This window comes from Peromyscus maniculatus, chromosome 1 (assembly GCF_049852395.1).
Source record: "Peromyscus maniculatus bairdii isolate BWxNUB_F1_BW_parent chromosome 1, HU_Pman_BW_mat_3.1, whole genome shotgun sequence".
Taxonomy (NCBI): Eukaryota; Metazoa; Chordata; class Mammalia; order Rodentia; family Cricetidae; genus Peromyscus; species Peromyscus maniculatus.
In genome coordinates, this window is record NC_134852.1 from 188,286,467 (window position 1) to 188,308,287 (window position 21,821).

General features: G+C 42.5%; 1 protein-coding gene across 1 annotated transcript in view; it reads left to right on the forward strand.

Moving 5' to 3' along the window:
* Positions 1 to 19,618, forward strand: part of Rpp30 (ribonuclease P/MRP subunit p30) — a 29,919-nt gene extending 10,301 nt beyond the window's left edge. The window contains exons 6-11 of the mRNA XM_042262851.2: positions 1,253 to 1,342; positions 14,961 to 15,077; positions 15,611 to 15,640; positions 16,004 to 16,041; positions 16,571 to 16,650; positions 19,173 to 19,618. Coding sequence (XP_042118785.1) covers positions 1,253 to 1,342; positions 14,961 to 15,077; positions 15,611 to 15,640; positions 16,004 to 16,041; positions 16,571 to 16,650; positions 19,173 to 19,282 — 465 coding nt within the window. The 3' untranslated portion in view covers positions 19,283 to 19,618. The remainder of the gene's footprint in view (positions 1 to 1,252; positions 1,343 to 14,960; positions 15,078 to 15,610; positions 15,641 to 16,003; positions 16,042 to 16,570; positions 16,651 to 19,172) is intronic.
* Positions 19,619 to 21,821: the final 2,203 nt, after the last annotated feature.

Genomic DNA, 21,821 nt, shown 5'->3' on the forward strand with positions numbered 1-21,821 from the left:
GACCTAAGTTGGCATTCTGAGGAAAATGGGTGAGATGTGACATCTGTCACTGCTGAAGAGCTGTGCCTGTCCTAGAGGCATTACCAACACTTAGCTCCCCCTTGCTTCTTACACACTTTCTCCTCTTCTTGCTGCAGACACTGGCTTACCAGGTTTGCTCATGCAGCCTGTGTGCATCAGCATTCTAAGTAGGGGTGGTTTTCTCATCTACTTTTTCCTACGTCTATGAGTATTTGCCTGCATGTATGTATGTGTGTCACAGTTTGCCTGATGTGCACAGAGGACAGAAGAGGGTGTTGGATCCCTTGAAACTGGAGTTACAGATGGTTGTGAACCATCACGTAGGTTCTGAGAACTTAACCCAGGTCCTCAGAAGAAGCAACAAATAAATGTTCTTAACTGCCAAGCATCTCCCCAGCCCCAGTAGGACTGTTTTCAACATGGTACAAAACAGTCAACCTTTTTCCCTCTAAATCAAGTAGTAGCTGATTGATTGCTATCCAGACCTGTCCTGGCACTGTCTTCTGACTTGTGCTCTATAATCTGTCCACTGATTTGCTTCCTCCCTAATTTTTCTGTTTCTCCTGGTTGCCTTATCTGTTTTATTTATTTTGTATGTAGTTTATACAGTTACTTTCCAAACTCTTTTAGAGGTGAGTGCAGGGAATTAATCAACCAGCAATGATAAAAACGCATGCTCATTTGATTTCTCTCAGCTCTGCTTTAACCCTCTGTTAAACTATTTCTGTTAGTCTGTGAACAGAAGGCCAACAGCCATATCATGCTACTTCTTAGTCACAGTATAGTCTGGTTGGAACAAGAACCCTGGACAATTCCTGGTAGAAATGTGCTCACTAAATAGCTTGTGGAAAAGATGGACCATGCATGCATTCATTTTGGCTTTCCAATTCCTTGGATTCTGTCAGAACAGTTACTTTCTGCTTTCTGAAATAATTAAAAGTAATATTCTAGATACTGATCCTAACTCACCAACTCATTCATATATAAAAAAATTTATGAGTTAGAGGGCCTTCGGGCCCTGGCCTTTGAGAACTGAACCATCCAAGCCAAGCCTGAAAGAATAGTAAACAACTGGCCTTCTAATAGGTTGTTACAGTTCAACACAGAACCATCATGGCACCTATGGAATAAGCCATACTACTTATGTTTCTGTATATTGAGTATGAATGACCATGTTTCTCATTCCAGTGCATGCCAATTTTCTGTTCATCTGTTTTTTTCTTGTTAACAGGTTGCTTGCACGCATTTAGATGTGGATTTAGTCTGTATAACTGTAACAGAGAAATTACCATTTTACTTCAAAAGACCCCCTATTAATGTGGTAAGTGCTGTTTTTTCTACTCTAAACTTGAATGTGTAGAAACTTGTGTCTGCAGACTAGAAAAGAAGCAGGAGGAACATGTGTTCCTAGAGACCAGTGCCTGGGTAACTGGTAATTGGAGCAGATTCAGAAAAGAGAATTTTGGTTTTCTAAGCTGACTAAAAGAGAAAGTTAAAAATAGACAGTGTCTAAGCTGGGAGCTGGGAGGTGGCTCAGTGATAAAGTCTTTGCTGTGCAAGCCATGAGGCTAGGAGTTTGGATCGCCAGCATCCACACTAAAGCCAGGCAGCATGGCAACCTGCTTATACTCTCAGCATAGGGGAAACTGAGACAGGAACAATCTGGTAGCTAGACAAACTGAATCAGCCAGCTTTGGGTTCGAGTGTGGGCCCAAAACCCAGTGTTTATCCCTGGCCTCCACACACACTGTTCATGCACACATACACATATATGAACACACACACACACACACACACACACACACACACACGAAAGGGAAATATCTAAGCTGATTGCATTTGTACTTCCGGCTACTCAAGAGGCACTTGAGCCAGAAGTTGAAGACCAATAGTAACACACTGAGACCTTGCCCCCCCCCCCAAAAAAAAAGGTTTTATGAAGAATATTTCTCAAGTTGATATTTAATAATGATAGATATTTAAAACTTCAACATTGCATAAAGATGGAAAGAAAAGGTTAAAAAAAAAAGCCAGGTAGTAGTGGCACATACCTTTAATCCCAGCACTAGGGAGGCAGAGGCAGGTGGATCTCTGTGAGTTCGAGGCCAGCCTGGTCTACAGAGTGAGTTCTAGGACAGCCAGGGCTATACAGAGAAACTCTGTTTAAAAAAACAAACAAACGAATGAAATAGAGAAAAGGTTTAAAAAAAAAAAGATAGAGTCCTTGAGACACCCAAAAATTGAGATACAAAAGGCAATGGTGTGAAGTCAGCAGGGAATGGTGAATGGAATTATAGTATGCACTGTGGCATGCTAGCTCCCATAAAGAACCATTACAGCAGGGTAACCATGTGTTCAGAGTTCCTTTTATTTTCCCTCTTAACAAAGACTTTTGCTGTGGGCCGCAGGAATATATCATAAGAACTCAGCTGGTTATGGCAAAGTCACTACCTGGAGGAATCAGGGAATTCCTCCAGAGCAAGCCAAATCCCAAGGAATTTTTGGTGTTACTTGGCTTGTTATATATCAGCTGTATTCTGTTATGAAAATCATGTGTGCCTTCATAGTTTTTTCAATTGACTTTCCCTAAGAAGGACTAACAGTGTAGACTGATCACTCTCTGGACATACACATTCCAGGTATTTGGAGAACAGCCTCAGGAAAGGCTTTCTCTGGAATCAGATTATCTCCCTTGGCCACTTTCAAGGACTACAGGAAACACCACCCAGGTGGGTGCCCATTGTTAGTCCCAGGTGGACTAACAATGATAACAGCCCACATGCAAGTCTCCTGACTTACAATAAATTCCACAAGGAGATGCCGCCTAGGAGAGGTGGACGTTAAGTAATAGCTTTACATAATTTAGCTTGGACCCTCCCTTTTTATACCGGGACTTCCAGGGCACAAGGGAGAGAAGAGAAAAGAGAATGGAAGAACTAGATGGGTAAGAACTTGAGAGGAACAAACTGAGATGGGGAAGAACTAGAATGAAGGGCTAAAAGAGAGGACTAGAGGAATGAGATGGAAGATGAGGAAGAGCCAGATGGGGAAGAACAAGATGAGGAAGAGCCAGATGAGTGAGAAGGAGACGGGAGAGGAGCTGAAAAGGGAAAGAAATAGATAGATGAGAACCTAGAAGGAGCAGAACTAGATGAAGGAATTAAGATAGAACCTAGAGGGGACAGTAGATAAATATAGAGAAATTAGGCAAGAAAGGAACTAGACATGAGAACAGAACTGAAGCTGTGTATAAAGGATGTTATGCCAGAGGAATTAAAGCAAGTGGACTATAGAGCTCGGTGTGCTGAGATTCTATTTCCTGAAAATAGTCCTCGCCGTTAGTAGTTCTCTCTCCTGAGCCCCTGGGATGTATAATATTGAGGCTGATTCCTCTAATATTATACAGGAGACTTTTTCTCATTACCCTATCATAAGAATTTCTCTTTTCCTATGCCTTTCATCTTCCATCTGCCATATTGCCGTCTAAGTCTCACACCTACTCCACTCCACCTACCCCAGCCCCATTCCCATTATTGAATGGTAGTATTACCTCACACCAGCAACTGATTTATGAGGTCACTGCAGCTGGTAACTGTTTGCTTTGCTAGCCAGAACATGGGAATATTGTTTAGCATAGTGACTTCCAGAACTCAGTTATGTTATCAAAAACTATTACCCAAGAAAAAGTTTAGCAAGCAGTCCAAATCCCATGTCAGAATTCAAATATTGTTTTCAAAGTGGGCAAGTCCCTTATTCTTTAGCCTTTGTAGAATTAGATCTTCCTCACTTTTGTCTCCCTTTTTCACCTAAAGTATTTTGGCTTAAGCCGGGCGGTGGTGGCGCACACCTTTAATCCCAGCACTCAGGAGGCAGAGGCAGGTGGATCTCTTTGAGTTTGAGGCCAGCCTGGGCTACCAAGTGAGTTCCAGGAAAGGTGCAAAGCTACACAGAGAAATCCTGTCTCAAAAAACAAAAAAACAAAGAATTTCTGCTTGTTCCTAGGTATTAGGGGCAATAGTGAGGGGAGTAAATTATTTGTATGGTGTAGAAAAATGTAAGATGACTTAGGTTCTAACCCTAGACATATACTACTAAGATGGTTTTTGAAAAGTACAAAAATATGTAGGGAAAACTATGGAAGAGCTCTCCTGAGTATGCTGCAGAACCTGAACCCCAACTCTGATGGTGGGAGCACTTCTAGATAATGAAGTGAACATCCTCAACCCCAGGCATCACACCTCAGACTCGGGGATCTGTTATTCAGCAGCTCACTTCTCAAAAATGAGGAATGGTGGCTGTCAAGTCATCCGGCTTCAGTCACAGGCTTCAGACAGGTCTGATTGTGCCTGTCGGGTAAGACCTGTGTGTTCCACACATGGGAATAGCTCCCAAGCGCTTGGTACCTAGATACTGTTAGGTACAAAGGACCTAAGTTTATGGTCATCTTATTGACTTCTTGTATTCATTTTTTGTGTTGAAAAAGCCATCTCTGCCTTACAAGTTTGCATCTACTTACCAATGCATCCCACAAAATAGCTAGAACTAGACAGCCCAGCCACTGTGTATATTTTTTGTTACATTTAACAACATTTTCACCTTAATAAACTAGGAGGCCTATTTTCTAGGTAATTTGCCTGAATAAGCTTATGCACAGTTCTGTGTTCTTGGCTGGGAGGAAATGGTGACATGTGGTCAAAATATGGAAAGGAGCAACACATACCATATAATTCCTCGTGGCACATGACGATTGTCAGATTCCTAGAGACGTATGTTAGTGAGAGTTTATAACTGAGTCTCTTGTGAGCGTGCCTTACTATGAAAGCAGCCTCTCAGCTTCCATAGTACACCAGCTGTGGCAAGGCTTTTCCAAATACCCCAGTGCTGGCCTATGAGGCCTTCCTGAAGTAGACTGTTGAATTGGTGTATCTAATTTAAATTAGCAGTGAGCATTGTGGGCAGTCTGGCCAAGGTGCTTATGATTAGTCATTAGGAAGTTGTCAGTGTCGCGCAGGAACATAGGCATGAGAGAAGTGGGGTGGGTACTAGGGTAGATTAGGAGAATGACTCGCAAGGCAGGCACCAGGACACCACCATCTGCCAATTCCGTCTGGAAGTGCAGAAAGGTTGCTGATAAGTGTTTGATATTTCTCACATGATTCCCACATTTTCACTTTAGAAAATCTGAAAAGTTAAAAAAAAAATTGACAAGTAAAGGGTATATGCAATATTTAACACAGTATCTATTTTTTTTTTATTAAAAAAACAAACAAACCTCCAGTATGAGCATTTTGCATACGTTGTTTAAAAAGGCTAGATGGAGGTATGGATAGAAAGGCTGGCTGCACTGGATTACATTTAGTCTTCATCTGGTGTATAAGACTGCAGTGTGAGCTGGCCAGGAAGCAGGAAAGTCCCTGTTAATTTATTCACTTATTTTCATGAAAGAGAGAAAACTAGAAACAAGTGCCCATGTTTTTGTGTGGGGAAAATTGTACTGTAAGGTGTGTGCAGTGTGCAACATCGTAGTGAGAGCAGTGTGCTGCATGCACATCATACACACATTTAAAATGTAATAAAACAACTCTCACTTTATGATAGCCGGAAGTTTGAGAGAAAGAAAGGACGAGGACAGGGTCCTGACATTCTTCCCAGTCACATACCACAAAAGACATTTGCTCCTTCCTTGAGCTTTGTATCAGTTACTTTCAATGCTGAAATGTAACAAAAGCAATGTACTGGAGAAAGGGTTTGTGTCTGCCAGTTTGTGGGGATACAGTCCATCACTGTACTGGGAAGGCGAGGCCGCAGTGCAGCTGCGGCATCTTACGTGGAAATGCAGAACAGGAAGCAGGGTGGTCTATAAAACCTCAGTGACCCACTTCCTCTAGCAGAGTTCTGTAGCGGTAACGCCCGCTGCGGATTAAAAAATAGAGACAAGAGACAGCGAGTCATTCGTACGTTTGGATGTCGAATGCCGTTTATTGAAAGAGGGGAGAAACCTTAAATACGTACAGGCTTACAGCACAAATGGAGGAACCCCCGGAGGGCAGAAGTTCGCTGTCAATGGTCTACATTCCAGACTCAATGTTCGACCATCTAGCATCTAAGTAGTTAACGCCCAAAATGCAGGATACACAACAAGGAACTTCCCTCAAGCATTCAGAAGGGTGGATACCGGCAGGGAATCCGAATAGGGAGGAATTCTGATCAAGGTCAAGCAAGCAAGGCCGCAGCCACTCCCAGTCGGGGGCCAGGGCCCATGGCGCCCACAGTTCCCCCCTTTTTATTAAATGAGCTTCTGACTTAGGTTGTGTGGGACCAGCAGACCACCTTACCCGTCATAGAGACACTTGCCCAGGCCACACAAATGCTCTGTCTTAGGTTGGTGGCAGCCGCCCAAGCATTACCCGTCTCTGAATACTCATTATCATACAGACTCAACCATGTGAGCTGTAGAGTGACTGCTGCCAAAGATCTCAAAGTGGCACTGGGCTTGCAATCTGTGCGGCACAGAAAAGACCAACAGAAGTCCGAACCCACCCATAGCCAGGAGGCTAAAGGCAATTGAACCACTCCCTTCTAAAACGAGCCTTGCTGTAAATAGGAGTCCTTGTAAGGTGGTATCCCATAAGCAAATGGAACTTGAGTTTTAATAATTTTTTACAACTTACAAAGCCAATTATAATGTATAAAAGTGGAATTAAATTTGTCATGCCCAATAAGAAGAAAGATTAACTAACTGTGGTAGCTACTTTTGCTGCCAGGGTCTCCATTGTGCTAGCTGTAGTAACCAATTATGAAATAGCAATCCCAGAAACAATAGCAGCAGTGACCACCACTGCTAAAACAGCAACAACGGCAACAGCGATGTCAGAGTCTCTTCTGGAGCGTGTGAGCATCATCTGTGTCTAGCTGCCACGGTCCACTGGCATGGACACAGCTCCAGGAACACGAACCACCAAGGCTCATTTTTCTTGATCCCAGCACTACTTAGGCTGGCAGGTCTGCAAGAGAACAACTGAGAAACAAAGAAAACAGAAAACAAAAACAGCAAACAAGGAGTAGAACTAATGGCCTCAATAATGGCCACATTCAGGCTCACAAATTTTGAGGTATCTTCAAAAAGGCTAGATGAATTTCAGGAGGCAAATAAATGTTGCACAGAGCCATTCCTGAAAAGTAGGTACTACACCAGCTTGAGGGGGGTTGCAAAATGCGAAAAAGGCTTAGCTGGTATGCTACTGTTTACAACTGAAGTTCATTGACCTTCAGAGTTATCCTTAATCTCCAAGGTGTGGTACATTCTCAATGTTTTTTGAAAAAAGTTACCATACATTACCTTCTGAGGAATCCAACCACATGGCTACAGTTCCTAGGCTTAGAATGTTTGCCAAGGCTGGCCATATTGGGCTCTCAATCCCCATTGGCATAAGAAAGGGAGAGGTTTTTACGAAGGCCCAATAGGTCTCTGCCATGTTGGGATTCAGCAGCAGCCACAGGGCGCACACAGCGTTCAGGAACCCAGAGAGGAACTTCATTGTCCTGTGGAAAGACACAAACAGATCCCCGGGCCCACACCAACACCGGATCGGGTCCCCTCCGAGTGCCAGTAGAAAGATCTTTCCATTGCACCAGAGGATGATTTGCAACAGGAGCCCTCCAGTGCTTATCTGCAGCAGATACTCCAGCAGAATCCACCGATAAAAAAATTAAAATATATAAAACAAGGGAAAGAATAGAATGTGGAGAGGAAAGATGAGCCCCTAACTCCCCCTTTTTTACTTTAGCAATATAAGTTTTTAAGGTACGATGGCAGCGTTCTACTATAGCCTGCCCTTGAGGATTATAAGGAATACCAGTCTTATTAACAATAGAAAAATCTTGGCAGAATTTTGAAAATCCCGTACTACTGTAGGCGGGACCATTATCAGTTTTTATGCATTTTGGCACTCCCATGTAAGCAAAAGCATGAAAACAATGATTCTTTACACAAATACAATAAGGGAGAATTATGATCTATATACTGTACGTGAGCCTGTTTTAGGGCCTCTTGTACACGTTGTAGGGCTACACATCCTTCAGCTGTTACTTAACTGGGAGATGAAGGGTCAGGGTCGCCCTTTAAGACATCATACAAGGGGCGAAGCTGACCTCTTGGAATTTTTAAAGTGGGCCGAAGCCATTGAATATCTCCCAGAAAGGTTTGGAAATCATTAAGTGTGTGTAGCTGATCCATACGCAGAGTAATCTTTTGTGGGCGTATGCCCGTGCGTAACAATTCATGACCTAAATAATGATAGGGAAAAGATACCTGTACCTTTTCTGGGGCTATCTGTAAATTAGCCAAGCTAAGAACCTCTTGTAAATAAGAAAAGGCATCAAAAACAAGTTTTTTATCTTTAGCAGCCATTAATATATCATCCATATAGTGAATTATATAAACACCTGGAAAAGCTTTTCGAACTGGAGCTAGGGCCAAAGACACATAAATTTGACATATAGTAGGGCTATTGGCCATTCCTTGAGGCAATACCACCCACTGATATCTCTGATAAGGTTCCTTAAGATTTTCTGAAGGAACACTGAAAGCAAAGCGAGGACTGTCCTCGGGATGCAAAGGAATGGTGAAGAAACAATCCCTCAAGTCAACCACAATTAAATGCCAATGCTTAGGAATTGCCACAGGGGCAGGCAAGCCAGGCTGTGTTGTTCCCATGAGAAGCATGGTTTTATTTACAGCTCTAAGATCCTGTAATAGCCTCCATTTTCCTGATTTCTTTTTAATAACAAATATAGGTGAGTTCCAAGGTGAAGTGGAAGGAATGATATGTCCAGGATCTAACTGCTCCTTAACCAATGCATACACAGCCTCCAATTTTTCCTTAGCAAGGGGCCATTGCTCCACCCATACAGGGTCATCACTTTTCCAAGTGATTTTTATCGGTTGTATTATTGAAGGCTGCTGTGCAGTGCCCTATGGAAAAGACCCTAATCCTCTAGTATCGCCAGGACCCCTAGTGACACAGTTTTTGTCTGCCACAGGTTGTGGGCCTCCTTGCAACATTTTCCCTAAGCCTCTGTCCGGGCAGTAGCCCTGACTCTTTAGCATCTGTTGTACATGCTGTGTAGTAAGTACAGCTCCAATACCATCTAACATATCCCATCCCCACAAGTTTACTGGAATGTCAGGTAGCACAAATGGTTGAAAAGTTCCTGCATGACCTTCCTCATCCTTCCAATTTAAAAGTAGCTTGCTCTGTAATGGCGTCTGAGCTGTGCTGATACCTTGTAGGTTAGAGGTAGAATTTTTAAGGGGCCAATTGGGATCTCAGGATTCTTGTGAAATTATAGATATATCTAGCACCAGAATCCAATAATCTTCCCATCTCAATCCCACATAATTCTATTTTTAATTTAGGCTGTTTATCATTGATAACTGTTTGTTAAAACACCTTTTTCCCTGTACTTCCAAAGCCTCCAGTTCTATATATCAGCGCCATTTTGAATTTAAAATATTAAAGTAATAATAATTGAGAAATTTTATCAGCTTTTGTTTCCATGGTCCTTTTTACATGTGTCAATTATAAAAGCATTAAATATAATCTCTATAGGATTTGAAAAGGTAAAACTTTAGGTAATACTCTTGACTATTTTTATAAAATCTTAAAAAGAGGATCCTTTTTTATAGATCCCAAATAACACATTAGCACAAATAGCCAATTATTAACAATGTGGACCAAACAATTTACCTGCATTTTATTTACTGGAAAATTAATTTTGTAACCTCTTTATCAGTAAGAGATTATCATTTATGGGTTTATCTTAGTAACATTATTTAATAAGCTAACAACCCAAACCATTTCAGGTGTTATATTTTTTGTAGAATTAAACCAAGAATTTTTAGAAAGCAACTTAAATTGCAGAGCCAAATTTTCAGTAATGATGAACAGACAAGAGCATACCTAATATATAGTTCAAAATTATGAATCCTGTTCCTTAGTTTATCTACCATGAAAATCCAAACATTTATCAAGACAATCAAAAGAACAGAACATCCTTTATTCAAACAGCATTGACTTAGCATTCAATGTCCTGACCGAAACCATTTTTCACTAGAAATTAGGCCCGGTTAAACTTTTAGTGCTAGTCCCTTCCCGGCCTCAGCTCGCTGGCTCTGCCCAGTGCTCAGGCTCTATTGCCAGCGCCTGCCTGGGCCGCACTCCATCACGGCCCTGCCTCCCACCGGCGTGTACCTGTTTCGGGCTATCTCGTGCACGCCTTTGTCCGCCACAGCCACTGGGCGCGCCAGGCACACACAAACTCACATTTAAACTTCCTACTCCCATGAAGGGACTACCTAATAACGAGTTATTCCCACCATAAGGGAAAAACAGAAAAACATTTCCCACAAAGGGATCCTAAATATTGAATTATTCCCACTCTGAGGGAAAAAATAAAAAACATTTGAACCAAAATTAAGCAAACAGACAGCAAAACTTTAAGCTCTGGGTTCTCTTGCTGTTCAGCCAGCAGCAATGAGGCCTACCTGTCGATTCTTTGTAATTCAGATGCTGCCGCTCTGCACTGGCAGAGAGAGCTCAGAGTTTCAGCTATCCTGAAAACTCTACAACTGGAAACAGTCTTTACGTCCTCCATTACCACTGGGAAGAGGCTTCTCTCTTTCCTTATCTTTCCTCTACAGGGCCCCAATCTTTAGGCCTAGTTTCAAAAATTTTTCCCCTTTTTACCGGGAAAATCCTTTTTTCTTGATTAAAATTTTTCCCCCATTTTTAACGGGAAATTTCCTTTCCTTCCCTCTTCTCTATTGGGAAGATTTCCTTTTTCATTTAAAATCTTTAGCTGTCTTGCCCTTACTTAACTTTGGTGCCTTCCTGCTTCAACAGTCCAATTAACTGACTGTGAGCTACCTGCACCCATTTCAACATTTCAATCCACTCTTACCTTTAAAATGCCGGCCGGCCTTCCAAGAGTGTCCATCAGCTGGTCCTTCTTTCTCGGATCTCGGTAGGAACCTCCATTTGTAGCGGTAACGCCCGCGTTACCGCTAACCATTCACCATGTCCGAGCGAAGGGCTGCGGATTAAAAAATAGAGACAAGAGACAGCGAGTCATTCGTACGTTTGGATGTCGAATGCCGTTTATTGAAAGAGGGGAGAAACCTTAAATACGTACAGGCTTACAGCACAAATGGAGGAACCCCCGGAGGGCAGAAGTTCGCTGTCAATGGTCTACATTCCAGACTCAATGTTCGACCATCTAGCATCTAAGTAGTTAACGCCCAAAATGCAGGATACACAACAAGGAACTTCCCTCAAGCATTCAGAAGGGTGGATACCGGCAGGGAATCCGAATAGGGAGGAATTCTGATCAAGGTCAAGCAAGCAAGGCCGCAGCCACTCCCAGTCGGGGGCCAGGGCCCATGGCGCCCACAGAGTTCCACCTCCTAAAGGTTCCACAGCCTCGCAGAACAGCACCACCAGCTGGGACCAAGTGTCCAACACGTGGACTCGGGAGAGACATTTACACATTCCAAGTACAACGTGGCTGCAGGTCTGCAATCAAGGTGTGAGCAGACTGTCCTTTCTCCAAAATCTATGAAGGGAGCCTTTCTTTGAGTCTTCCGGGCCGGTGGTGACTTGTTGACAACCGGTGCTGTGCATTCTTTGTCATCAGTGTGGTTTCCTGTGAGCCTCTGGCCATCTCATAAGAACACCAGTGAGGTTAGGAGCCTACTGTTTTCAGTATGACCTCCGCATCTTGGTTACACCTGTACTGACTCTCCCCAAAAAGGTTACAGTCTGAGATCTGAGATACTGCGGGTTAGGAACCTTTTTTGGGTAGGGACACAATTCAGCTCACAGTACCCAGCTGTCCCACCCTAGTGTTTATCCTGCTGATAATTTGAAACAGCCCTCATCTATTAGTAAAGGCTTGTTAAACATTGTACCTGTTGTACCCCTACAAGAAATGCTAGGCAGCTGTAAAAGAAAATAAAATTTACAAGCTGACATGGGAAAACTTTCAAATCAGGCAAGATAAGAACATAACAAGCCACCTTCTAGGTAAGAAAAAGGAAACTATGGTTTGTATTCACAGTTGCCTGTATTTGTGTGAAGAAACTGGAGGAACACATAAGAAATAAATGAAAGCAATTACAGCAGAGGGGTGGGGCAGTGAGAGCAGGTTCTGGGAGAACTTCTGTGGCTTTGATCAGTGAGTCAGGAGATCTTAACAGTGATATGCTGGAAGGCTGTCTACTGCAAGTTCAGCGTGGGCACTGATTCTTAAGGCAAGCAATCCAAATGCTGCCCTGGAATCAACTCTTGGTTTCCATTCTTTCTCCTCCAAAGCTTAGCTTAAGTTTTTAGTGCTTAGAACTTTATTATCATTATTTCCTGATCCAAGTTTCACAGACTGCCCTTGGTGACATCATTGTGACTATTATTTCTTCTTAGTAAGAAAAAAAAATCTCATCATCTGCCTATTCAGGCACGTCTGTTCAGACGTGAGAACAAAAGCCAATCAGGCAGACACTGTCATTCTCTGTAAAGACATTATTATGAACAATCATATGATGTGCTTACAACAATTTACATAAAAATGCTCTTAGGAGCAGGAGACCAGGTAATGACTGTATTTTTTTCATCTAAAACAGTAAAGTTTTATGAAAGAAATGCTCACAGCCATCAATAGCACATTATCTTTAATCTCTCTCTCAAGATTGTTCTTAGCAGTTTTAAAGTGAACCTGATTAATGTACCAAGACCGGAATCATATGTGAAAGAAATTAAGCTGGCAATTCTATCCTGTTTTCCCCAGTTCTCTCCCTCAGAGCGGTTTTGATTTTGTTGTGATTCCCATACAGGTGTGGAAATTTAAATGGACTCAACTAGAAACACTTAGGGATCCGATCATCAACACCACATTGCTCACATCCTTTATTCCTGTCTTCATCCTACTGCCCTGTGGTTTACTTCTGTAACTAACTAGAAGGGCGGGGAAATGGGAGTCAGGCTCCTTTGTCCAACTAGCTTTAGCAAAAGAAATAGCTGAGGAGTAACTTGAATTGGCCAAAGGGATGCTTTCATTTATCTGAATCTCCTTACCAAGTGCATCCCAGTTCCTAGATAATCCAGAGTGAACAACATTGTCATGTGGCCTCTTTTCCACAAGCGGTCAATCACTCAAAATATACTTGCTGTTGATGATGATGACGATGACGATGATTTCAATTACAAAGAGGAGTTGTACCAGCTGTAAGAAGTGGAAAAGCTAGGCAGGGAAATGAGGTGTTTGTTGAATTACACTGCCAACATTGTGGCAGCAAATGCCATTCCTAGAAGGAATACAAGCTAGAGAACTACAAATGGGAAAATAGATGTCCGGAGAGTGTTTGGAAAGTGGTGTTTAAATTCCAGCTAAACCTAGAGATGGAGGAAAATCTAAACGCTGCTGGCTTTAAGATCAGAAGGAAAAGGAAAGAAAGTAGCTGGGGCGGGACACGGACAAGGAAATCTTTCAAGAAAGGACAGAAGGAATCATCAGTAACTACCTGTCGAGACTTCAGGTCTGTGAGATCAGTCCCTCCACTCCCGGGGACCCTGAGTAGTGAGGCCTGTAGAACCTCAGCTACAGAGACTGAGACTGTCCTTCCTGGACTGAGCCATCCACCCTCCCTTTACTTCAGAGGGTCACCATAACCTACATGACTTTGGCAAGTTTCTGTCTGATTCCTGCCTCCAGGGCAAAAAAAAAAAAAAAAAAAAACCTCACATATTTCCTCTTGCTGGCAAGACTGATTAAGTCTTGTCACCAGCAATTAAGATCTACACACTGGCCCTTCCCACTCCTTGTAGCCTTAGTTCCCACCACAGGACTCGTGCTCATCTTCTCCAGCCTCTGGCCTTCTCTCCATGCTCCAAGCCCAGAGCCTGTTTGTGTTCTTCTGCCCTCTGAAAGTGCTCTTCCATCCACCATGCAGTTGCTAAATTTCTCTTCCTCACACTCCCCTTGCTCTCATGTACCAGAGCTCAGAGAAGGCCTCGGCTTTGACAAGTAGTGAGTGGTTTAAAACGTGTCTGTTATGAATGGACAAGCACTGCACCCTTTAACCTAGGAAGCTTGGATTACGTACTGGTGAACTACAGTCCCACTCATGTGCCTTGCAGACTTTCCAACCTTAAGAGTACACTAAATGAGAAAGAACTTTTTCCCTCATGAAAAGACCGAGCCCATGTGGCAAGCTGGGCAAAATCCTGAAGGGCCCAGACCTCTTTCACCTTTTCTCCTGAGCTGCAAGGAACTTTAAACAATGTTACTTAAACAGAATGGGCTGAGGGATGTATTCGAGTCTCAGCCACAGTTCTTTTCCAGGTACCTCAGCCTCAGTTAGCATGCTCCTTGGACTTCAGTTCAGTTAGCCATGGCACTTGTTCTGTCATTCAGCAGTGTGCAGTAAACGACTTAGCTGTAAGGTTTCCCATTCCTGCTCCCCAGACCCTTCAGATCTTCTCCTCCTTTTCCTTCGTTCTTGGGTCAGGTTGCTCGGCTCCCTGTTGACTCAGTTTCCCTGCACATGGGAAGCACATCTTTTTCCTTGGACCACTGATGGAGTAGTAGCCCTCTGGGCCACTGCACTGAACTGACTTTGCTGTCCTCAGCTTCTGTGATTCCTGTTTTTAGAGTTAGCGTCCCACGGCTAACTTAAGCTCTGTCAATCAGGTAGAGCCTCGAGTCTATTCCTCACTTTGGACAGGGTGCAGAGGTGGGCCCACCACCTCATTTAAGCCAGTCTCTTGCTGTGTAGGAGGTGTGCATAGAGGGGAAGGAGGAAGGTGGAGAGAGGCTTCAGTGGAAAGGAAGTAGTTTCGTGCTTGTCTTTGACAGTTCACAGTGTCTCTTCTTTATCTCTGGTGAAGGCAATTGATAGAGGTCTGGGCTTTGAACTTGTCTACGGCCCTGCTATCAGAGACGCGACGATGAGAAGGTATACAATTTCCAATGCCCTCAACTTGATGCAGATCTGCAGAGGAAAGGTATAGTTCCGGAGCCAAGGACACTTTTTACCTCTGGCGGTCACTAGTAATGTGCGGGTGCTGTCAACTCTCCCATAGCCTTAAGCAGAAAGTTCTACGACACTCAATTCCTCCATTTCAGTGAGTCCTACAGAGTTTTGTGATGAAAACTCCCAAGGGAGAAGTAAGATATGGAGGGAAAAGCTGTGCTGAAAGCCTTCATTTTTGATGAGGGTTTGCAGTTGGCCACAATGAAAAGACTCCTAGATAACAGTTGTTTATCTCTGAGTGAATTAAACTTACAGCTTTTAAACTTCATTTATCTGCGCTAAGATTCCTTCTCAAGGCTTATTCTGCTTTTTGAATTAGCTGCCTTGAGTGTGACATGAGCATTTTTAATATTTTCACATTAAGTATTTACCTTATCTTTAAAAGAAGTTGGTATTTGAGCCTGAAATGTTGGGAGGGGAGTGGTTGCTGGTCATTCGTATTATACAGTTCTTCAATTATTTTATCATTTATAAGATTAAAGTTGCTCACTTTCTGTTTTATAGAATGTAATTCTGTCCAGTGCTGCAGAGAGGGTAAGTATGGCGTGTGGTATTTGTCTTTGTAGTTACTGAAATAGCAGTGTGATGTATTGCCTGTCTGTGCTTTTACTGCATTTTCCATAGCCATTGCTAAAATGTATCCCATTCATGTGGGCTTCATGTTGGCTTCATGTTTTGCCTATATATATTTTTATTTGTGGGTTAATTAGAATAAAGTGATTTTATTTTTTCCTTTACCTTGTTAGAAATGCTTTACATCATTTATTTATATTTTTAGAAACCTATCACAATTATAAGAACCTTATGAAATTTACCTGTCTTTGGATACTTAGTTGTATCTTATTTATTGTAAATAATTAAAATGTTAACATTTTATTTTCCATTTTCTTATTTTAGCCTTTGGAAATAAGAGGACCGTATGATGTGGCAAACTTGTATCCTCTCAGTGTTCATTTTAAAAGCCTACGTTCATATTAGGTGGAAGGGTGCATGTGTCAGTCAGAAAACGACTTTCAGGAGTCAGTCCCCTCCTTCATCTTGTGGGTCCTGAGCATTAAACTCAGACCGTCGGAGTTGGCAGCAGGCGCCTTTTCCTGCTCAGCATGACACTGGACTGGAATTTTCCCTTAGAAAATTGAATCAGGAGTGATATTAGAGTTTAGGCTTATGTCTTCTTACCCTTTAGTTGTAAGTTTACTATCAGTAGCCTCAGAAGCAGATTTGAGCAGGCTGTAAATGTCTTCATCCTTGTGGTTTGGGATTAAGCAGCAGGAAAGAGAAACAAGGGACTCTGCATGATAAACAGTTAAGTGAGACTTCTCAGATGCAGGTTTCCGTTGTGCTAAGAATTGCTGTAGAGTTAACGTGTCTGCCACAGACCAGGTGAGCTGTCATTTTCGTCAGTGTTTGTGTGGTCTCTTTCTCTTGGCTGACTCTGAGTTGAAATCCTTAATAAGCTATCAGAGGGCTGCTGTTTGGGCTGTCTGAAAGCGAAGCCAAGGCTGCCGTGTCCACAAACTGCCGAGCTGCATTTCTCCATGGAGGTGAGCATGTTACTAGAGTCAAATCTGAATGGTCATGTTAGAGTCAGGCTACTGCCAAACAATTGACCTGTGCCTGCTTTATTATCCTCACTGCAGAGTTCCTACAAGACTGTCTTTTCTCAACCCGTTCTAACCACACACTCTGCTCCTTACCCTCACTTAAGTTTTACTTTCTATAGTGTGTACATTATATATAGTTTGCATTACCGGAATGACCATTGAATGTGTTCTTTCAAACAACACAGTGTCCCCTGCCTACATTTTCAGAGGCTTTTAACATCCATCCTGTTTGCTTCTCTCTGGATAGGCTTGCTCCCTGCTAAAACCAATGAGTCAGAAACAGAAATGGGAATAGCGGTGTTAGTTTAACAGGATCTAAAAGTGCCCAGCTTCGGATTCTTTCGTGAGGGGTTATCTAGACTACAGTTAACCCTGAGAATGTAAGATCGGGTTAAAGGGTATGAGAAGACCCACAGTGGATGGGACCACTCCGTGGGTGGGAGAAATGGGGAAAGCAAGCTGAGCACCAGTGTTCCTAACCTTCTGCTCCCCGACTGTGAGTGTGATGTGGCCAGCTGCTTCCGGTTCCTGTCTCCCTGAGCTCCCCTCCGTGATGCTCTCTACCCTTGAACTGTGTGGGGGCCGAAATAAGTGGGAAAAAATAAGTTGCTCTTAGTAGGGCATTTTATACCAGGAACAGAAAAGTAACAAAAACAGTATGTTAAACCATTAAGAAGAAAAACAGAAACAGATTTCTTTTAGTTTTTTTTTTTTAATCAAAGTATCTAAAGTCAGTCTATAACTTTTGCTTTTATTATAACTGAGAATGTTTCATTTCTTATTTTGGTTGACATGATCATGTATCTACTGATCATATATTTTGGGTATATTCCCCCCCCCCAGGTGTTTTGTTGCTTATTTGAATGTATTATACTAAGTTACATAAGGCCGTTTCTTTGTAACTATAATATATGTATTTTGAACATATTCCTCCCATACCCCTCTACCCACCTTTTTCTCACCCCGTTAGTCCTTTTTGTGCACATTACCCACCACTAAAACACACACACACACACACACACACACACACACACACACACACACACACACACACAGCTATTAGTTCCTTTTGCTCACATTCCCCCCCATTAGCCCTCTTTGTGCATAGTCCCTCTGCTGTCTCCCACTGTCCTCTTTGTTCACATTCTCCTGCACTAACCCCACTGGTCCCTTTGTACGTATCCCCCTCGTACCCCCATTAGTCCCCTGTGCTCCTTAGACAGTGTCCTTAGATCCCGGACTTCCACTTCCACGTGGTCTGCACAGGTATGATGTATGTGCCCACCCGTGTGAAATGGAAGGCCCACAAGGGAGGCCGAGCCCGCATTGCCTTGCAGAGGCTGCTCCTCCTCCGTTTCCTTGCTGTGGCCTTCTGGTGTCACTTTTCACGGTGCTTCACTAGTTAACCCAGGCCGTTGATCTCCTGGGTGCCTTCATTTCTAATGTCTATTTCTATGTACTTATCCCAACAGTCTGAACACTTAAAAACCACTGTTAGGAATTGTTATATTCCCTATATGGCAGTGCCTGGTCTGTTAACATGTTTTAACACAGATTAACTAAATTTAAGTTCAACTCTGCTGCCAAACTGACCTGAGCATTCAAAGTACCTCTTTAACAGTGATGAAGGATGGATAGACCAGAGTTTGATTTTTTTTTTTTTGTTTTGTTTTGTTTTGGTTTGGTTTTTCGAGACAAGGTTTCTCTGTGCAGTTTTGCGCCGTTCCTGGAACTCGCTTTGGAGACCAGGCTGGCCTTGAACTCACAGAGATCCGCCTGCCTCTGCCTCCCGAGTGCTGGGACTAAAGGCGTGCGCCACCACCGCCCGGCCAGAGTTTGATTTTATTGTTCACTCAACAGCATTTGTTTGGTGGATGTTGTATATCAGGCCATTGATGGTCAATACTATGTAGTGTTCAGAGGAACATTATCTACTGAGAGTGAATGGCATGTGCTGTAAAGTAAGGTCAGCAGAGCCCTTGCTGTGGGAGCAGTGCAAGTGATTTGGCCGTCTTTTTACCATATATAAGCAGTTGCTAGACCGGTACCTATGGCTGGTTCTGACTGCATAAGATGTCATGGAGAGAGCAATGGAGAAGCCCTGCTCTGCAGTTTAACCTAAGAGGTAATCCCTAGGAATGGACTGGATGTTAAAAGTACTGCTTTTTGTGTATGTTGGGAAAAAACAACCATTGTAAATAGTATCAACACTTGTAAAAGCTCTATCTATGGTTTTCTTATTTACTATGCTATAGGACAAAGAAATGGGGTGATGCTGGTTAAACCACTTCTCCTTAAATCGTATCTTACACTAGGTATGGGGATGCACGCCTGTAATCCCAGCTCTCAGGAGGCTAAAGCAGGAGAATCGGAGTTGGTTGGACTGTAGAAGGAGTTCAAGGCCAGCCTGGGCTACATAGTGAGATCCTATCACTTCACTCAATGTCATTTCTATTTTACAGAAACTAGAAAAACTGCTTTTGGAATTATTTCTACAGTGAAGAAACCTCGGCCATCAGAAGGGGATGATGATTCTCTTCCAGCTTGCAAGAAAGCTAAATGTGAGGGTTGATGAAGCCCCAGTCTCCATCAGCTGCCTGCTCCCTTTACAGCTCATCAGTCACAGTGAAAGCAAACTTCTGCTGAGTTGATACTTTCATTAAACTAGAAGCCAGCAGTCTATAAAAACAGCTTTATATTCAGACCATTAAGACAGCAAATAAAACACAGTGAGGCATTTTCTAAAGACGAACAGTTTAATTAATTTAGATATACTTTAAGAAAAAAAGCTATTTTATCCTTTATGTGAGTATAACATATGTATAACAGTATGTACACCAAAACAAGATGTTTCAGTATTTTAAGACATTGAAGATAAATAAATTAATGTTTTTCTACTTGATAGATACATATGGATTTTTGTATTTTACTATCCAAGAAAGTAGTTATTTTGAAGACTTAAACCCTATTATGGGGGTCACTTTTTATTGAGTTAGAGTTGTTCTAAGGACTGCTGACCTTGTAGAAGCAGAAGGGACACTCACATGAGGTTGCTTGTCCCCTCCATTTGCTACCTTCTACCTTCGAGCTGTGCTTTAAATAGCTTCCTCCTTTTAGGTAGAAACTCCCCATACCTAATAATGATTTTCCTAATTGCTATACAGTTCCAAGTATTTGACTCAAAAAAAAAAAAAAAAGGCTTTGGAATAATTTATTTTTAATAACAAGTTCACCAGGCTAAGTAGAAGTTGTTATTTTTGTAAAGATCTGCATTTATGCTATATTGATGAAAGGACCCCCAAGACATAGCGCAGTTAACTTGGGGGAGGGGAGAATGCAGAGCCCTGAAGATAAGGCTAAGTAATTGCTTACTCACGGGAATAGGTGCTGAGAGCAAACATTAGCAGCAAGCAGATCATTAAGATGTGAAGCTTTAGTCCAGGGATGTAAGGATATCTCAGTTTAAACAATTGGATCTATCAGTTCTTTCTAACGCATTATACTTTACCATGTTAATAGGAGAAATGAGAGGGAAAAGAATATTCAAATAGATGCCCAAAAATGTGATAAAAATCAATCTCTACTCTTTAATTTTATACAAAGCAATGAAAACCCTTGACAAGTTCCAGGGGTGGAGGTTCCCAACTGTAATCCCAGCACTGGAGAGGCTGGAGCAGGAGGATCACAAGTCTGAGGCCAGCATGGCCTACATAAGTACAATAAAAAAGCAAGATTGGTGGAGAAATGTCATCTAGGCACCCCCGTGGAGTTTGTGCACACATGTAAAGCGTGATGACGACTGTAAAACCAACATCAGTGACTGTTCACTGCATACTATTCACAATGACCAAGAAGAGGAAGCAGCCTAGACACCCATCAACAGATGAGTGGATAATGTGGTACATTCATTATGATTGTTAACATCGATAATCAACTTGACAGGATCTCAAACCAACTGAGAGACAAGCCTATGAACATGCCTAAGAGTAAGTATCTAGTTTGTTGAGAAAAGTCACCCTGCCACGAACTGAAACCTCAGATCTTCATAAAAAGGAGTTATAATATATATCTATCTATAAAGGTTAGCACGTACAGGCATTCATCACTGCCTGCTTCCTGACTGGATGCAGTTGACCAGTAGCCTCATGCTCCAGCTGCCATGCCTTCTCCTCCATGATGGACCTTCTTCAAGTGCAAGCTAAAATAAACCTTTCTTTCCTTAAATTGCTTTAGACAGATACTTTGTTGCAGCAATGAGAAAACTAATAAAGACATACAGTGGAATTTTATTCAGCCATGAAAAAGAAGGAAATCAAGACTCCTGTACCTGCTGCTAGTCCTGATGACCTGATGTGGGTCCAGGACCCACGAGTTAGAGGCAGAAAGCTGACCTGTGACCTCCACATAAAAGATGTTATAAGACAAAGAACCTCCAAAGATGTCATTGGGTTCATTTTCTGTTGGCCATCTGTGGTGGTATTGTGTTCCCCAAAATATTGTGCATCCTAATAAACTTATCTGGGGTCAGAGACAGAACAGCCACCTAGATACAAAGGCTAGAAAATGGCATCTCCAGAGGTAGAAATCCCTCTGGATCTCTATGAGTTCAAGGCCACATTGGAAACCGCCAGGCATGGTGACACACAACTTTAATCCCAGAAAGTGAGCCTTTAATCCCAGGGAGTGGTGGTAGAAAGCAGAAAGGTATACAAGGCATGAAGACCAGAAATTAGAAGTATTTGGCTGGTTAAGCTTTCAGGCTTCTAGCAGCACAGTTCAGCTGAGACCCATTCTGGATGAGATCTCAGAGGCCTCCAGTCTGAGGAAACAAGACCAGCTGAGGATCCAGCGAGGTGAGGTAGCTGTGGCTTGTTCTGGTTCTCTGATCTCCCAGTTCACCCCAATACCTGACTCAGGTTTGATTTTATTAATAAAAACTTTTAAGATTCCTGCTATAGCCATCTGCTGCGGGGCATGCAGTCTACTCTTGAGAGTAGTTTATCTCCCCAGTGAAACTCCTTTGGAGAAAACTATTTTTTCATTTGCAAGTGGCTATGAATCAGAGATTGCTTCTGGGTTAGAGATGGGGGCATGTGTTCATTTCTTTTAGT